The 18,411-nt window shown below is 39.4% G+C and overlaps 1 protein-coding gene across 2 annotated transcripts in view; it reads left to right on the plus strand.

Annotated features, from left to right (window-relative positions):
* Positions 1-11,131, plus strand: part of LOC119652955 (roundabout homolog 2) — a 63,411-nt gene extending 52,280 nt beyond the window's left edge. For both annotated transcript variants that reach the window (XM_038057350.1, XM_038057351.1), the window contains 5 exons: positions 632-718; positions 1,048-1,294; positions 1,413-1,576; positions 8,638-8,875; positions 9,288-11,131. In XM_038057350.1, the coding sequence (XP_037913278.1) occupies positions 632-718; positions 1,048-1,294; positions 1,413-1,576; positions 8,638-8,875; positions 9,288-10,314 (1,763 nt within the window). In that variant the 3' untranslated portion in view covers positions 10,315-11,131. The remainder of the gene's footprint in view (positions 1-631; positions 719-1,047; positions 1,295-1,412; positions 1,577-8,637; positions 8,876-9,287) is intronic.
* Positions 11,132-18,411: the final 7,280 nt, after the last annotated feature.

Consider the following 18,411-nt stretch of genomic DNA (forward strand, 5'->3'; position numbering starts at 1 on the left):
CCTGTCTTAGTGATTTTTATCGGTCCTAGCAACTTGAACAACTTTAGCCTTCAACAGTGCCTAAAAACAACGCACCCAATGTTTCTTTCACTGGCGTGTAGCCTTTTATTTTCCCATTCCGCGGACAAACTAATTGTGTCAACCTATGTTCCCGCATATGCTTTTAATCTTTCTACGACAGAGTTCTTCGATTACAGTAAGTCGAACTACGTTAGCTTTCCATGAATATCGTTTTTTTGCGGTCGCCTTACCCAGGTTTATTTACTTCACTTTATCTCGTGGGTTTTTTGCATTAGTTCCATTTTGTAACTTAGTCGACTAGTCAAGATCGGACTTAATCCGAGTGGGGCCAATAGGTCACCATCAAACGCCATCGCTGTTTCCGTCGGCCATTAAGTCGTTTCAATCGATTTGGATATTTATGCCAATCTTCGGATGTAAGTTCTCATCCCTTTTCACGTGATCAAAGTGTGTCTATTTTGATTACCGTTAGGCGGGGTTTATTCTCTCCAGTAGCCAGCCAGCATTCGGAATCATAGAGTGCGTCCGGGCGGTTCACAGTTATCTTTTATTATAGTCGAAATTTTCAATAATTTTCTAAAAGACAATAATGTGATTTCCTTTATTTCAGTTCCAAAAACAGCACCCACTCAAATGGAAGCCCTATTGCTTAACTCGTCCGCTGTATTCCTCAAATGGAAAGAGCCTGAACATAAGGGTAAGTGGTCTTGAATTAAAGTTTTAGTAAGTTATACCACACACAGCATTTTTTCGTTTTTTTTTAATGAAATGCAATTGAGATTGGAAATGTCCAAATCGGTGGGCGTAGCCACTTTCAAACATATTGGTGATTTTGTATAAAATATCATGACTGAGTGACTTTTAATGTACTTTAAATTTTTGGCGAGATGTTACTTTTTAGTTAAAACATCACTTCAAAATTTTGAAATCTTTAAACGGTTAATATGGTGTTGCCTTTCATTATCACCTAGTGAAATCATTCCCATTAAACTCCTCAATAATATACCTATGTGTATCAAATTACAGGCAAATTATTAAAATATCACATCATTGTCCGTGGCGTTGAAAGTCGAACAAATCTCTCACGAATCCTTACCAATGTGACGATAGATGCCGAAACGCCTAATCTTTTGCTAGCTAATTTAACAGAGGGTGTTCTTTACACGGTTAGTGTGGCTGCTTCGAATGTGGCCGGTTATGGCCCATATAGCCCACCAGCAAGTTTACGACTGGATCCGATCACGAAAAAATTGGATCAATTCACTTCACATCGGTAAGTTTGAAAATTTTATGTTTTAAAGTGGAGATGGATACTAAAAGGAAAACGAAATTTGATTAGGATTAGTCATTCATTGTACAGTTGTGAAGGTAATTTACTTTGCACTTTGCAGATTTCCATTGAACCATGGGCACAGGGATGATGTTCTTACCCAACCATGGTTCTTAGCCTTACTTGGGTTGATATTAACGGTGATGATGCTGTCTTTTGGAGCGATGGTGTTCGTGAAAAGGAAGCATATGTTGATGAAAAAGTCAACATTAGGAACAATGGGAGGTGAGTGTAAATCTTTTCTACTTGATGTTATGGGGAAAATTGATAATATAATATAATATAACAGATCATAAGTTGGTGTAATGTGGTCTGGTCGCCAGCAATCCCCGTTTTGGAGCTTAATACTTCCCCTTTTTAAGGGTAAATCAAAGCCTTATTAAAATCGGTTTACTGTCTGACTGTCTGTCTATTTGTCTGCCCGTGCGTCCGTCTGTCTGTCTATCACACCCATTTTTCTCGGAAACGGTTATTGTGGTTGATACCAAACATGGTAGAAAAGTGGAAACTGTGAGCGCCCACGTACAGTAAATGACATCATTTTACGTTAAAGGGGGTCCCCATATATGCGAATGGGTTGTACATTTTTTTTCACCAAATATAGTCACGTGAGGTGAAAGGTCTCGGTGAGTACTTTCCGAAGCCGGTCTTAGTTTTGAGATTTGTTTGGAAGGTGGGGAGCGCGGGGGTCTAAATTGATCATTTTTTCCACGGACCTAAATCTGAAAAAAATCAGGAAGATGCCACTATATGGTGCCTAGACTCCGAAGTACCCTGTAGTATGATACTATCATTTTTAATAGTTGACAGGCAGGCTTTACAGCCTGCTTAAGTTCATCCCAGACTTTGAATGTCAGTATTGTGCAAAAGTGTATGCTCTCGCATAATGTATGCATATATTATTATACGTGCTAGATATTAATGGGAGAAATGCCCATTGAAATGTCTTTATAAAAAAAATACACAAAACCCTTCACACCTGAAGCATCCAGCTTCTGGTTTCCCGACTTGTTTAATCATTTCATCAGAACGATATATGTAGTTTTTTTACTAGTTATGTGAAGTTTCTAGTGAACATATCGAAAAGCACTGTGGAATTTCACAACTTTACTTTTCATTGAGGTGAATAGTACAATTTACTACATATATATGATGAAATTATTTATGTTACCTGTAAACTATTGGACAATTACTATAGAACAAAGCCCAATTCAAGTAATTAAAAAAAATTGTTTATTAAGCAGTGTCGAAATAACCAGTTACACACAGCCATAATATAACATTGAATTATATTAAGAACTCTGCAGGAACTTGAATTAGTTGAATGAAATAACAGCCGATCTTCCAAGTTTAGCATTGCTCATGGTTGTTAGTATTCGGATGATTTGATTACTCGAAAATGGATTACTATCATTTTTTGCTGGTTGTTTTACCCTAAATCCTACGATTCTTAAGAGGACTTTTCACAGTCAGCATTTTTTTCTGAAAATCTATCTACTAATTCAATAGAATATAGTCTCAAGAACTATCCTTAGACATTTTAAGTTGAAATAATTTTTTTTTTAAGGCAAGTGAGCAAATTTCATACAAGTCTCCACTAACAAGAAGACACAAAACGGCACATTTTTCAATTGAATTGTATTGGTGATACCTTTTTTTTCCGAATACTTTTTGAGATTGCTTGGTTATTTGTCACTTGTCTTTAAAAAACTGCATGTAAACTTAACAAGTTGTTAGATTCCGAGTGGCTGTAAACATCTAAAAGCTTGAACTTGTTTATCTCGAGTTCTCCATAATTTCTCCTCATTTTTCTCAGGTACTATTAAATCGATTTTAATATTTTTCCAAAGGCTCCCAACACTCGCCATTATGGCTCGAATTAGAATTTTCTGAAATTCATTGACATTCGGCCCCTTTTTTCGACGTAGTTTAGTTAAAAGAAATGTGGGCAATCTTGAAATTTTATTTTTTAAAATTCTACTTTACAACCGATCCCGTTAGTTCTAGTTTGGGCCATAACTACATGTGTTCAAACCAAAACTGCATTCACACTTCCCTTTTCGGGTTTACGGTTTGGTAAAAAAAGCAGGAGAAGTTGGATTAATTCTAGAAGAAAAAGCAATTTCAAAGCCAAATATAAACCTGTGTATAACAACAGCTGGATACATTTTGAAGGCTCTGTGCAAACAAAAACTTATGAAAATCGATTCACTATCTGTTTATCACATGCACTTTTCTCCAAAACGGCTAAACCGATCCGAACCAAATTTGGTGGGATCTATGAAATTCCACACAAACGATGAGTGACATAAATTTACGTGGAGTTTAAAGAAGGGTACCCTATACATACAAAGGCGGGATGTAAAAATCCTTTTCACTGGATATAGTCAGGTGTGGTATCAAAAGAAAGGTCTCGACAAGTACTTTCGGAAGCTGTTAGTTTGACGCGAATTGTAAAGTGCGCGAGTAAAGACCCAAAATGTGCACACTTATAGTGAGAAAGGCCTCATTTTCGGATACTACCCAAGCCAAAAATCCGAAAAAAACAGGATGGTGCTTATAGAAATCTAGGCTTCAAAATATTTTCCAATTTCGATATATATTCAAATAAACTTACTAGTACCACCTTTTAGAAATTAACTGAAAGTGCTCCTAGGAGTACTAAACCATTTTGCACCAACATAGAAGATATTATCTCGCATACAGATGCCGAATTTCATGCAAATCCGACCATTAGCGTTCATGCAAATAAGATGCTGGCGTGATAGTTAACGAGAATAACTGACAATCAAGTGAAATATCAAAGTCCCATACATAAAAAAGTTCCTTCTCCCCAGGCTTTTAACCTTTGTTGTTATCATAACATTGGGTCGGGGAAAAAGAAATGTCATATTTGTGATCGAAATTTGACGCTTTATTTAACATACTTAGAATTATCCGATTTAAGCCAAATATGCGCCGTTTTGATCGCAAACTTGTTGCCATTTAGAAAGCAACTTCATTGTCGCTGGCGCAACAAGCCAATTGGATCAGGGCCTTGGAGTGTATTAGAGTTTTACACAAATCCTTAAAAACTATTCTGCTCGAAACGCCTCACCATAGGGTCAAAGCTCTTACTGTTCAAGGCAATGGTCTTGCCAGTCCTCATGTATTCCTTATAGACCTGGGTTCTGCGCAAGATAAACTGTGAACTCTTGATCGCGTTCGAGAGAAGAATCCTCAGAAGAATTTTTGGGTTGCTACATGAATGAATGATTCCGTAGCCTCTATAACGACGAAATACAGGTACACTACAGGATTACAGTACACTATAGGAGGCAATGTGATCAGCATTGCGCTTGCCCGTGGTTACTACCTTGATTTGACTGAGGTACTCCTTCACAGCTGAGTCAACTGGTATCCGGCTTCAAATCACAATACAAATGCCACCATACACACAGCCAAATATACATTGAACGAGGTTTTCTGTTACAAACAAAAACTTAAAAAGAGCTATTAGGTGAACTCTTTTTAAGGCTTTGTTTGCAAAAGAAAATCTTATTAAAATCAGTTCAATGTCTGTCTGTCTGTCACACGAACTTCTCTCAGAAACGGCTATACCGATTGACACGAAATTTGGTGAGGAAGTGTGAACGCCCACACATGCAGTGAGTTTGACCTTTCTACGTTGAGATCAAAGAGGGGTCCACATACATGGAAAGGGGGGCGGGTGTTTAAATGTTTTTTTCACCGAATATGAGTATCAGTAGTTTTGATATTTGTTAGAAAGTGATGATTTTTTAACCGACCCAATCTCAGAAACTACACAACCGAAACATCTCAAAAAAATCATGAAGCTGTCTCTATGCGATATTAAAGTGGTCTTTACTGGATAATTAATTTAACCCAAAGTACCAAATATCAATATCACACTAAAGAGAGTAGTCTGACATGTTAGATGCATATACATTACGGGCTATGCACAAATGGAATAGTTCTCCACTCAAATATAATCACACAATAAACAAACCTTTCATACCTGAAACGCCGATTTTCCGGTTTCCCGACTTGTTTGTATCTGTTTTCGGTGAACTTCTTCACATTTGCTAATAATGTTGAACTCCTAATGTGAAGCGTATGGAATTAACTATAATCGATAAAGTATTTTGCAGAGCAAATTATTTGTGTAAATCGCTGCAGACGCAGTTGAATTTTAAATTATTATCCAAGTGCAACTGCCATGCACTCCAAGTTCCTCACATAGGGAAACAGAAAACCCTGAAACATCCAAGTTTTAGTTTCCCGACTTGTTTATTTTGATTTCAATCTTTTTTTTTCAAAATAAAAAAAACCACCAATATGTTATTTCGATCCTGAGAAATCGTAGTTTTAAAAACAATACTAATTGCGCTCTGAGTGTGGAAAGTGTCCCTAACGGAGTTACAGCAGACCAAATTTGTCTCTTGCGCAAATTTACCACCCACCAAAACATCATACAGTACTGAACAAAAAAATCCAATCAGTAAGAAAATCTGATTTTTGAGAAAAAATATTGAGCTGATAAAAAAACTAAATATTGGGGTTTTTGTGTATTGATATTTTGCTAAAATTAGTTGTTGGAGAAAAAAAAACCTATGTAAAACTTTCTAGGAGGGACTTTTATTCAAAATTAGTCTACTTTACGAAAAATAGGTAAATTTGGTTTATGTTTCGTATCAATCACAAAACTCGTCGTATCACAATAATTTTTTTTTGTTTCCTTAATAACTAAACAATAAACTCATAAATGTTTAATTAGTATTACATAGCACCTTCTTTTGCCTTAATTGCGGCTCTAATCCTCGCTGGCATTGATGAAATAAGATTCTGCAGAATGTGAAGGTCAACTTCATCATTTCAGTTTCCTATGGAGTTTAACTCCGTGCTGTTTTCGGGCCAAGTCAACTGCTTTACTGAGTTTTCGGCCAGAAAGTTGTGCACTTCCAAAGCAAAAAAGATTTAATAATTCAAAAACCTTCAATATTTCTTATAAAATGGCTGGAGAAAATAAAAAAGAAATTACTTACAATATGGGACCTGTGAAAGGGCGCAGAATTGTCCAGAAAGATGATCCCACTTGAATACTGATATTGCTCTTCAATACAAGGTATCAGATCCTCCTCCAAGATTCGTTTAGGCTACACCATTGACTGTTCCGTCAATTAATGAAAGTCCTTTCACACCATAAAACGGAAAACAGTCTAAAATCGTCCTGCTCAGCGGCTGGCGTACTGTGGTCTGAATACCCACTGAATCGCTCACCTGATCTTCTCCATACGTGATGGATCCCATCCGACTCAAAAATATTAAGTTGGAATTCATCGGAGAATATTACAGTTTTCCACTGTTCCAGGGTCCAATTATCGTGGCCCTTTGCCTATGAATAGCGTTGCTTTCGCATCCTTCCAGTTAAAAAATTCTTCTTTTCGGAAAGTCGGCCATAAAATCCGCCCTCTCTGAGCCTCTGACGAACCATTGATGCATCAATTTCTGTCCCAATGGCATTCTTGAGCTCCTTTTTAATGTCCGCAGGCAGAATCTCCGGCCTTCCAGAACCCTGTTTTCAGGCAGTACACCCAGTGGTCCGGAATTTTTTTAAAAATTCAGCTACAGAAAACTGATTAAAGCCACAACGACCGGTATTTGTCGTGTGCTATATTTTGTATGAAATAAGTTAATTATTTCTCCTTGGTCGATATCACTCATTTTACGTGTTTTTGCCATTTTTTTCAATTAACGCACTTCAAATACTTACCACTGCCAGAAACTACAATCTAACGGTACAAATACTTTCTTTACATGTGTATTTATACAACAAAAGGGGCGCACTTAACTGATCGTATTTCTTTACCCAATACTATATGTACATAGATTGTCAGTCTTACATTAAACTGAATAGTTTGGCATACACACGTGCTATGAACTACATGCAAACTTAAGAAAGCATTTATTCAGTGCAACATTTTTAGGAAAACTCTACAGATACAAAAGCTGTAATTCCCTATTAGAACCTTTGAAGGATAGCTTCCTTTCTTTCGAGGTAGTTATTTGGTTTTCCTAGAAAACGGAAATCGGAGGCATTGCTTGATCAGGGTCCACGTTCAATGCAATTAGCGCAGTGATAATTTAACCAAGGGGCTAAGCCAAAGTTATGTATTGTGCAGTACAGTATTTTGAATTATTTGATATAAGCTTCTTCTTTTTTAATACACAGGCTAATTTCCGAATTATAATATTGCTCTGATCGTAATCTTTAGAAAGGCTTGATATTTGTCGACAAGCGTCAGCATAAAGGTAGCAAAAAAATTGTAAATGAACATCCATGAGGGAAGCATTGCTGTAATTCATATTTCAGTAGTTTAATTGCTTTTCCCATGAAAGCATTCCTTCCATGCACGAAGCGGTACATCCTTTCATATGAAAGTCACATGCACTGTCCGTTTTTAATTGTTGTCCATTTGCAGACTTTAGCACAATAATTCCGCACATATCTCCCCGTACAACCGTTGACTGAGTGCAGCGCTTAAACAATTTTTGTACAAATTAAAAAAAATGGAACTTATTTATTTAGTTCATTTATTCAAGAAAGAACGGTGGACGAGGGAATACGACGGGACTTTTTAATTAAAAAATCCACAAACAAACATATTTTTTTCAATTTTTTGTCAAGTACGCTTCCCCTTCCCGCACGATACTTGACCCGTACTATATTATTTTCCACGGAGCTGTCAGGAAAATGCCAACGTGAGATACGAGTACCCTAGTTCAAGGAATGTTTTATTCCGTCTGCCGTCACTCTGCCAGATAACCAGGTCAGTTTCTGCTGGAGCGAAGGGATGCAGTAGAAGAGAAGCTCAATATGTCCTGTACTCGGAAAGTGGTTCTTATTATGACTTAATAAATGGACTGGCCAGAACGTGGATTCTTTAAAAATATTAAGCATGTTAGCCATAGGACTCTTCCCAATAGAACGAATGGATTTACTTTGTGAGCTGTGCAGAAGAAGCATCAAAGTATCGCAATGGATAAATTTCAGTACAATTAATTTTGAGGCATGTTTGAAAGAAAACTGCAATGTGCTTAAAATACATCTCGCGAAAAAATTCCCGCTTCAAATTTATGCCTGAAATTGAATTACTTACCTCGAAATACTAAATGCTACATATTATTTTCTATCGTAATTCACTGACTTAGCGGTAGACTCAAGCGTTAAATTGGATTAGCTATACTGATGGTCCTTTTTTCTTTTTGAAATTTATTATTCGCAGGATCTCATCCAAACGGTCTCCTCAAAATGCCAAGTCTATCACGAGCCAGCAATGGATTTTGGCTTGATCCATCGGGAATGATTTGGAAATCACAATCAGGCCCCGAAGCGCCAGCAACTGGAGCCGCACAGGACGTCATACAAAAGGATCAGATAACAGACTACACTGCTGTCTGTTTAGCACAAACGCTTCCCGTTGACCAGCAACAACAACAGCAACAAAATTCGCGTAGTCAAAGGTAGGTAACATTTAATTTACGGCAATTTACGGGGAAATTGTTTTTACTTTGCGTAGCGGCGATATATTTCCGCATGGCTCCCTTGTCGAAAATTCCCGTGATTTTTTTTCGTTAATTTCAAGTCATTATGTGGTGTTACTTTGGGAAAATTTATGGCCAAGTAGTGGATGACTTATAGAACGCGGTTGGAAGTTGGTATCAAGTAAATTGTAATTGACAACGGTCTGCTTGGGTATTTAGATCCGCATATTATTTAATGTAAATCATGCTAAGTTAGTGATGGGTAGAATAGTATGCAGAGTGAATTCATAAGTTCAATTTACGTTACAGTGGTTACTACTTTGGATTTTTTTTTCTGTAGAGGTAGAAGATTGCAAATGAGACTTTCAACATAATTTTTAAATCCCCGCAGGTACGTTAGCGATTACTCAAATATACCAGCCGACTATGCGGAAGTGTCTACATTTGGTAAAGCTGCCAGTGAATATGGTTCAACTGGCGGAAACCGCTCCCCTGCCCCATACGCAACATCTTCGATTGTAGGATCTACTCGATTTGTCAATTATAACAATAGCGCTTATCAAACTCATCGGCCAGCTTTTCCGAATCCGTATCGGGCCACGCACGAGGTATATGTGCCTTCGAATCGTTCAGTTTATTCGGAATCCTATTATTTTCCCAAAGATAAAATTCATATCACCGAGAATAAGTTAAACAATATGCCAAATTGCCATACTTTTAATCCCAGCTCGACCACAGAACCGGGACATAGCCCATTTGGAACAATAAGACGTGGCCGCTTTAAATTTTCACGTCCTGCTGTTAATTTTGGTGAGCTTGGTTCTTCAGTAGATTCGGCTAATCGAGGTGATATGAGCTCACAGCAGAAATACTCGCCTTACCAGAAAGAGCAGCTGCAACACCACCTTCCCCATCGCTCAGATTACCAGCAGCAACAACATCTGCATGGGCAACAACAAACAAATAATGTTTCAATTGGGGATGAATCAAATGATTACGGTCCTCGTCCAAGTCCGGGTGCTAGTACCGGTTCACAGGAAATTCCTCCAATGAATCAACAGGACAACGAGCAACTTTATATAAAAGTTGGGGAAACTAATCCACCAGATAACGGCTATATGAATTGGCGAAGAGAGAGTGCTTGTCGCAATTTATACAACAGAAACGGAGGCGGGGGTAGTATCGGAAGTAATAATGGAAGTGGCAGCGTGGGCAGTGGGAGTATAAGTGGACGTGATAGCGTTAGAGACAGTGGCAATGCCGTGAACAATTCAGGAGTTATTGGAATTTGTAGTGCAGGGCGACGCCACAATAAGGACTCTTGCGATAGTGATGTGATTTATGCACCAGGGTCGTCGTCAGGTAATCGTAGTCTTATAAATTATGTGAACCCAAATCAACGAATTAATGATGTATGATTGGAAGAAATGACGCTTTAAAGTGTTGGCAAAAGATACTTAATCTTTCAATATCGATGTCATGGTGCTGCAACTTCTGATAAAACTTATGTTTAAAGCGCAATAGAAGAAGGCAATATTATTTGACTAATACTCTCAACACTCACCAAGAATCTCGGTCCCACGACAATGGATATATAAATTCATATAGATTACACTTGTGTCCTTTATAGAGAAATAATGTGGAATAAGTGAAATGTTGCGTCTATCAGGAAAACCAAATGCTGTGTTACTCTACAAATAATATTATATAGTGAAACGAATCAAGAAATAAGAATGATAAATGAATGCTTATTCAAATAATGAGACTGAACAATGAAACAATCAGCATCCGCTTTGAAATGTGCCAATTGTATAACTTATGCTAAAAGAGAGTCAAACGGAAGCGAACCTCACCTGTTTTAAGGTTCAAAGACTGTTTTTTTGTCTGAGTTATCGAATATTCATTTCTTTGTTGAACTCTTCAAATACCTCATAAACCGAAATTTACTGGTCTTTTGAAGCGGAATTTTGTCATGCATTTAATTTTATTCAATTTGTGAAACTGCAAGCGGATGAGTGATGCAATGAATGACATAACTATAATAAAGTCTATTATAAGAATTAAGCGACTTTTTGTCGGGAACAACTGCTGCCATGTTCTACGCCTAAAATGTATAATATTTATGTATGTATATTAAAAGTAATTTATTATTATAATATGTAGTTACTATTGAAATAAGCAGAGATTAATAAAGATTTATACTTAAGAGGTGGAAAAAATGAAAGCAATAATAAATTATTACTAAAATTGGAATGAATTCGTTTTGTTTTTCTTTAATAATTAAAATTGTGAAAGGAGCCAAAAGGTCTCCTTTTTAGACGAGCATTTCAATTAGGTGAGTTCGATTTGGAAGATTGCTGGCAGCTATCTCAATGCGTGTTCATTCGTTAACTGTTGGTCTATATAAATGTATAGTCAGACAATATGAATGAATAGCTTGCACGTTCTAATTGACTAATTCGCCGCTGTCATTCCAGATAAACAATGGGATATATAGACAAGGATATAGGATAGTACAGCACTGTGAAAGAGTTTTTGGGGACATCTTTTTAATTTATCTGGAGTTTGGAGTCATCCTGTTGGCGTACTCCTATAACATATATAATTGGTTATTACATGGATGGGTAATAGAAACCTGCCTTTGGTATTCAGATATGTAAACATTGAAATGAATAGAGCATTGAGTGAGGAAAAAAGAATATCTGTATATGACGGAAACGGCAAAAGTTAAATGGATTAGATACGATGAAACAATAAAATAACGACTCGATCACACACATGGAGGTGAAAAGCTAGAAACTTGATTGTCACGATCAAGGAACAGAAGGCCATGAGGTATCGCATCCTCATCTGATACTTTCGGTAACTGATGTAAAAGGCCATGGCCAATGGAGTCCTCACCACACCCCTGAGTTAAATTTTATAAAGATGCTTTTTCACCAAATAGTTGAAACTTGCAGAGAGATACAATGGATAGGAGATGGAGTGATCCTCTAATAAGAGCCAAATTTAATAAATCTTATAATTCACCTTGAACATTTTTTGGAAATTCACGCTCGAGACACTATAACAAAGTGATTACTTCGTTTATAATTCAATTTCTAAGAGCTGCAATTGCCTCTAACTGTTGCATATGCCTTTAATAATTCTAAAAACAGCAACGTTAATTTCGCAAACGCCTTTCTTCAATTTGATAAAAGTACCCTTAGTCTACTATACATTAATTATTTAAATAGATCATAACTGTAGAAAATAAATATTTCAAGGCCCAGCCATCGTGTTTGTCGCAGCTGCTCTAGAATACTGTTTTGTTTGTAAAACAAAACCTTATTAAAATCGGTTCAATGTCTGTCTGTCTGTCTTTTTTAAGGTTTAACCTTATTAAAATCGGTTTACTGTCTGTCTGTCTGTCCGTCACACGCATTTTTCTCAGAGACGGTTATAACGATTGACACCAAATTTGGTAGAAAGTTGCCGTCGAAGTACAATAGACACCGATTGCATACAGCTTGTCGTAGAGACGCCAACCTTCATCCGCCAAGACGTCTATGGGGATTGTCCCTGCCAGTACATATGCTGCTTCTCCTGATGTCGTTCGATAAGCACTGCATACCCGGAGTGCACTTAGTCGATACGCCATTCCTAGTTTTCCGCAGTTTGATTTGTTTTCCAGAAAGGTTGCCCAAACTGGAGCTGCATAGAGTAGCGCGGAACTAACTACACTTGAAATAAGACGACGTCGACTTTGTCTTGGTCCACAAATGTTCGGTAGTATCCTCGAGATCGTTACAGCGATAGAAGATGCTTTAGTTGCAACGCACTCAATGCGTTTTTTAAAGTTGAGTCTTTTGTCAATCATTACTTCCAAATATTTAACCGACTCTTGGGAGTAAATTGTTTTTTCACCAGCTTTAATTTTCACGGTCGTGTCTTTCCTTCTTTTGCTGATTAGCAATAGTTCCGTTTTATGCTCAGCAAGTGATAGACCGGACTTTTTCAACCAGGAATTGATCTCCCATATCGCTTCATTTGCATAGATTTCGATCTCGTCTAAGCGTTTTGCCACTATTGTTACCCCGATATCGTCCGCAAAACCAATAGTTGTCACGCCGTTAGGAAGGCGTAGCGTCAGCACTCCATTGTACATAATTAACCACAGTAAGGGACCAAAGACAGACCCCTGTGGTACGCCCCACGTCATTGGGATTGCATCGATGGTTGATCTCCCCTTACGAAACCCGAATTGCTTGTCGGATAGGCCTCCCTCCTTTTCTGCAGCAGCGACCAGCCTGTTGCATAATACTCGTTCAAATTGTTTACCAATGGTATTGACCAAACATATCGGTCGATATGAGGAAGGGTCTCCCAATGGTTTACCTGGCTTCGGAATAAGTATTAACTTTTGCAGCTTCCATTGCTTGGGGAATTCTCCTTCTCTAAGGCATGCCGTAAAAACTTTGGCAAACATACCTGGTGCTGACTTGGCTGCCACTTTCAGGGCGATATTCGGGATTCCATCTGGTCCTGGGGTCTTATTTTCAGCGAATTTCCTTCTACCACTTCAGGAATTTCGTCGGGGTTTACATGGACCTTAGGCAGATTTGTGTAGTTCACATCCTCTAGGAAGAGAATGTCCACTATGTTTTGTAGTAATTTTGGGCAGGTAATCGGTGGGGAGCGCTTGCCTTTCAGTGATGACATTACAGACCTGTAGGCGCCACCCCATGGATCATAATCAGCTACGGTACACATCCGCTTGAAATGTTCAGATTTGCTCTTCGTGATAGCTACTTGCCATTTTTTTCTCGCGTTCTTGTATTGCATGTGTAGCTCAACGAATTCAGGTTGATTTCTTCTGCGCTGGGGGCATCTTCTAGCTCTGAGGCAGTTTTTCCGACATTCCTCAATTTCCGAATTCCACCAGAAATTGGGATTTCGTCTTCGGAAAGCGCTACGCCGTGGCATAGAGGGATCGCATGCCCGCTGCAATTTTTCCGCGACCTGTAAAGCTTTTTCTTGTGCGCTTCCCGATAATAATGTGTCATCTAGAAGTACCTCCTTGAACATTTCTTCATCGAATTTGTTAGTTACCCAGCTCATCGTTATTCTTTTTGGTGGCTTCATATAATTCCTACGCGAGGTTTAGAAAACAATAGCCTGATGATCGCTGTGTGTGTACTCTTCGCTAACATGCCACTGCAGGTCTTTGATAAGGGTGTCACTGACGAAAGTAAGGTCTACTACCGATTGTAATTCTCCCCTCCGGTATGTGTTGGCTCCCCCAGAGTTCGCAAGTACGACATTTAGACGCGAAAATGTCTCTAGCAGTATTTGCCCCCTTTCATTTGTTTTTCTGCTTCCCCATTCTTCTGACCATGAGTTGAAATCACCGTCAATTATTTTGGGATTATAGCGCCTGGCATCAAAAGATAGTTTCTCAAGCAACAAAGTGATTTCCTCCAGCGTGAGGCTCGGGGTTGCGTAACAACTATAGATGTGTATACCTCCTATTTTGGCACGTGTAAATCCGTTCTCTAGATGTTTTTTTACATCTTCTATAGCACGACTTCCGCATCTCCATATCGCGGCTTTGCTGTTTTTGTCAGCTACCCATACTCCGCTATGAAGATTTTCATATTGTTCGCACACACTAGCTACGTCGACATTATTTTCAAACACGCTCTGGGGGAGCAGGTCGCTCGACAGTGGTTCAGATTTAGTTGCATAAACTTCATTTGTACTTATTTATGAACGCCTGAATACTGGGCATTTACTGCTTCCTGCAATGTGGGCGCTGTCGCTATTTTTCATTTCGACACAGAATACGCATTGGGGCTTTCCGTTGCAATCCTTCGCAAAATGGCCTTGCTCTCCGCACTTGCGCCACAGACTATATCTGTCTTGTGAGCTGGTACAGGCTTTCGCAATGTGGCCGAACTGCCAGCACTTAAAACATTTATGCACTTGACTTTCCTCTCGTATCAGGCAAACCACCCATCCAATACGAACTGCTGCTATCGCCTTTCTTGCTGCTTCGACAGGAAGACTTATCGACGCTATCTGTGTATCCCCGTACGCTTTCCTAAGTCGTAGCACGTTGGCCTCGCTCACTGACTGTATTCCTAATTGAGATTGCAAGGCTTCACAGATCTCCGACTTCATTCATCCAAGTCCTTACATTCTATCACCACTGAATCTCTGCTCATTTTGATTGCTGCAGCCTCACCTAGTGCCACTTCGATTTTTTTTCGTAGGTTTTCGCCTACATCTTCACCCGCTTTAAGCTCCAGCAACAGATCAACTTTCTGCGTACGTCTGATATGCGTAACATTACCACTTAGTTCAGTCAGGGAGGTATCAGCTTTTACTTTACGCAAAATCTCCGCGTACGTCAGCTCGCTGGTTTTTGTTATGATCAGCGCGTCCGACCTGGCTCTCCTTTGCAACCGTTTCTTACCTTCTACTTTAGGCCAGGTAGATTCTTCGGCGCAGTTAGTCGCCTTTTCTGGGTGGGCCGATAAGCTTCCGTCTATAGTCTTCCTAGGTTGCGCCGGAATTAGTTTCTCCTTTTTGCGTTTCGCTGTCCGTTGGGGTGATTGTACCTCTTCGTTGGGATCTCTTTGTCGCTTATTGCGCATTGCCGAGATGTTCCTTTCACCTTGGATACCTTCTTTGTCAAAGAGCCTCTTGGGAAGAGATGTTTTCAGCATAGTTTGTCTTGCTACGGTAACCATCACTTTCTGTTGGCTGTTCGGCAGTATACCTTCTTCGCGTGCTTTTACATCCTCTTTAGCCTTAAAGTACGTCGCCCTGATAGAACGCGCTTGGTCTTTGATAGCGTGATGGACGTTATTTCGCTGACCAACGTACTCCATCAGATTTTGGATCATTGCTCCCAGCTGCGTGAACGCGTCGGCCTCATTTAAAGAATTGACTCCACCGCTGCTGCTCCTTTGATCCTAAATCTGTTTCTCACTCGATTTCGCTGGAGGCGATCGCACTAATTTACCGCTCCGCCTAAAGGGATCATTAAGGCTAAAAACCATCAAAGGCGTCTCCCCACTAGCCGTTTTGCTATTGGGAAGCCCCCCGAAATTCTCGGCTTCCTCCACTGTTTGCAGTGAAATAATTTACAAACAAATTTGTCTGATGATTCCTACACGCTCTTGCTTTGGCTGCAGATCGAACTGAGGGCTATCCACCCGCAAATGGTTCTAAACTGGGGTTTGTTTATTAATGCTTAATGTTTCAAGAAAAAAAGGATTGTCCCGCGCTGCAGCCCGGGATTGAACCTCGATCCTGAAAACATGGGCCAAACGTGCTCCCTCTAGGCTGCGCACTACTTGAAAACACAAGCTCTGCGTAGTGTAGACCACGTAATTATTACACTCTCTAATTAAACTCAATGCAGTCAACTAGAAAAAATTCAATTCAGCACTCAGCGAGAGAGCTGAATAAAGGGGAAGAGTTGTTCCCGTTGCTATTTCGCTTTCTTCAACCACTAACGAACCAAAGACCGATTCAGAACTTAGATGTACCTTCGATTTGGTCCAGTTTACGATTTTTGTTTGTAATTTTTTTTTCTTTGTTTAAATAGAAATAAATAGAAAAAAAAAAGGTTTACGAACGTAGTCGAACCAGGGTCCACCTGCCCACGAGCAACCGCGCTGCCACCCAGCTACTTTCAACATTGCGAAATCTGCTCCTGTGTAACTTGTTCAATGTTTTCAACTAACAGTCGCTAATGTCTTGAAAAAAAAAAACGGCAACCAAGTGACCGGTTCAGCGAGGAAAGAACAAAGAAAAAAGAAGAAACACTTGCTATTTTTGTTCGTGCTTTAAATAAGAAGTGGCTCCGATTTCACTTCATCTTCAAGCACTTGCGCACCATACACCTTCCGGCAATTTTTCCGCGAATTTAACTAAAACAATCTTTGGTTTTTTTCACTTCCTATGCTATTTAATTCTCACAGTGCTTCCAATTCACGTTCGTTATTATCAACGTACTCGGTTTGTCTGTCTGTCTGGCCGTCTGTCTGTCTGTCTGTCACAGGCACTTTTCTCAGAAACGGCTACACCGATTGACACGAAATTTGGTGAGCAAGTATGCCCTGCGGATCTCCACACATACAGTGAGTGATATCCTGATACGTTGAGATTTAGAGGGGTCCCCGTACATGTAAAAGGGGGGTGTACATTTTTTTTTCACCAAATATAGTCATGTGGGGTATCAAATGAAAGGTCTCATTTATTTCCGAAGCCGATTTAAGTTTTGAGATTTGTTAAAAAGGCCGGGGGTGGGAGGGGTGCAAAGTGGTGATTTCTTTAACGAAGCCATTCTCAGAAACTACCCAACCGAAAAATCTGGAAAAAATTACGAAGCCGCCCATGTACAGTGCCCAGGCCTCAAAATACTCTCCATATCGATACCTGTGCAAATTAAGTTAATAATAGTATATTACCATATTCTTGGGAAAATTGAGTAAAACCCCCCTTAAGTTTATCGCAGAGTTATAAAAGTTGGTAGTGGTATAAAATATAATATGAAGCACATTATCTCCAAGCTTGATCGAAATCATACTGTTAGTAACAAAGTTACAGTAGCTCAAAGATGTCTTTACCGTGTAAATTTACAACCTGAAGTACTAAATCTGATATGCTAAATGCATATTCTTAACGGGCTACGTACAAATGGGATAGTTCTACACTCACATATACCCACACAAGAAGCAAACAAAACCTTTCATACCTGAAGCGCCCAGCTTCCGGTTTTTATAGGTTTATTAAAAAAAAAACAAACATTCCCATTATTTTTAGAAAACGATTTCAGTCACGTGGATGCCTCGACTGGCCTCGCAGAGTAGCGCATCCTGTTAACCTAGTTTTCTGGCTCTACCTCAGAAATGGCTTCGTCTTGGGCCTGAATCGTTAATGGATTGTTCGCATAACATCGGTCCCTTATGCCACTCCATAAAAAATCTCGAAAGGCGTCAACTAGGTGGCCAATTCACATCGCTGAGGCGGCTGAAAACACGATTATGTTACTGAACTTGGCATGCAGAAAATGGACTGTAATTGTGGGGCATGACAATCGATGGCGAGCCGTTGTTCCAGGATTGAGACGCACGCTCTCAGATACCGCAGCCATATTCCCGGCAGAGTACCCACACTCAGTGGACCGGACGTGCGTGCGTATTGGGGAAGCTTATTCATAGACATCACATCATAGCCCCTCAACATCTGGCAGTATCTACATGCGATTTAGTGTCTATAATGTGTACGGATAAGCTTTTCCAATACATTCGCAAGCCCGGTCCCTTTGATTGGAGTACCACAGTATATCTAATTTGGGAAATTTAAAAAGCTCATCCGTACACATATTAGGGTCTCAACATCTGACAGCAGTAGTTTAGTGTCAATTCTGTGTACGGATAAGCTTCAACAATACATTCGCAAGTCCGGTCCATTGAGTGTGGGCAGTACTTTTTCACGAGTATATAGCAGGGTAATAGGTA

Source organism: Hermetia illucens, chromosome 3, assembly GCF_905115235.1.
Source record: "Hermetia illucens chromosome 3, iHerIll2.2.curated.20191125, whole genome shotgun sequence".
NCBI lineage: Eukaryota > Metazoa > Arthropoda > Insecta > Diptera > Stratiomyidae > Hermetia > Hermetia illucens.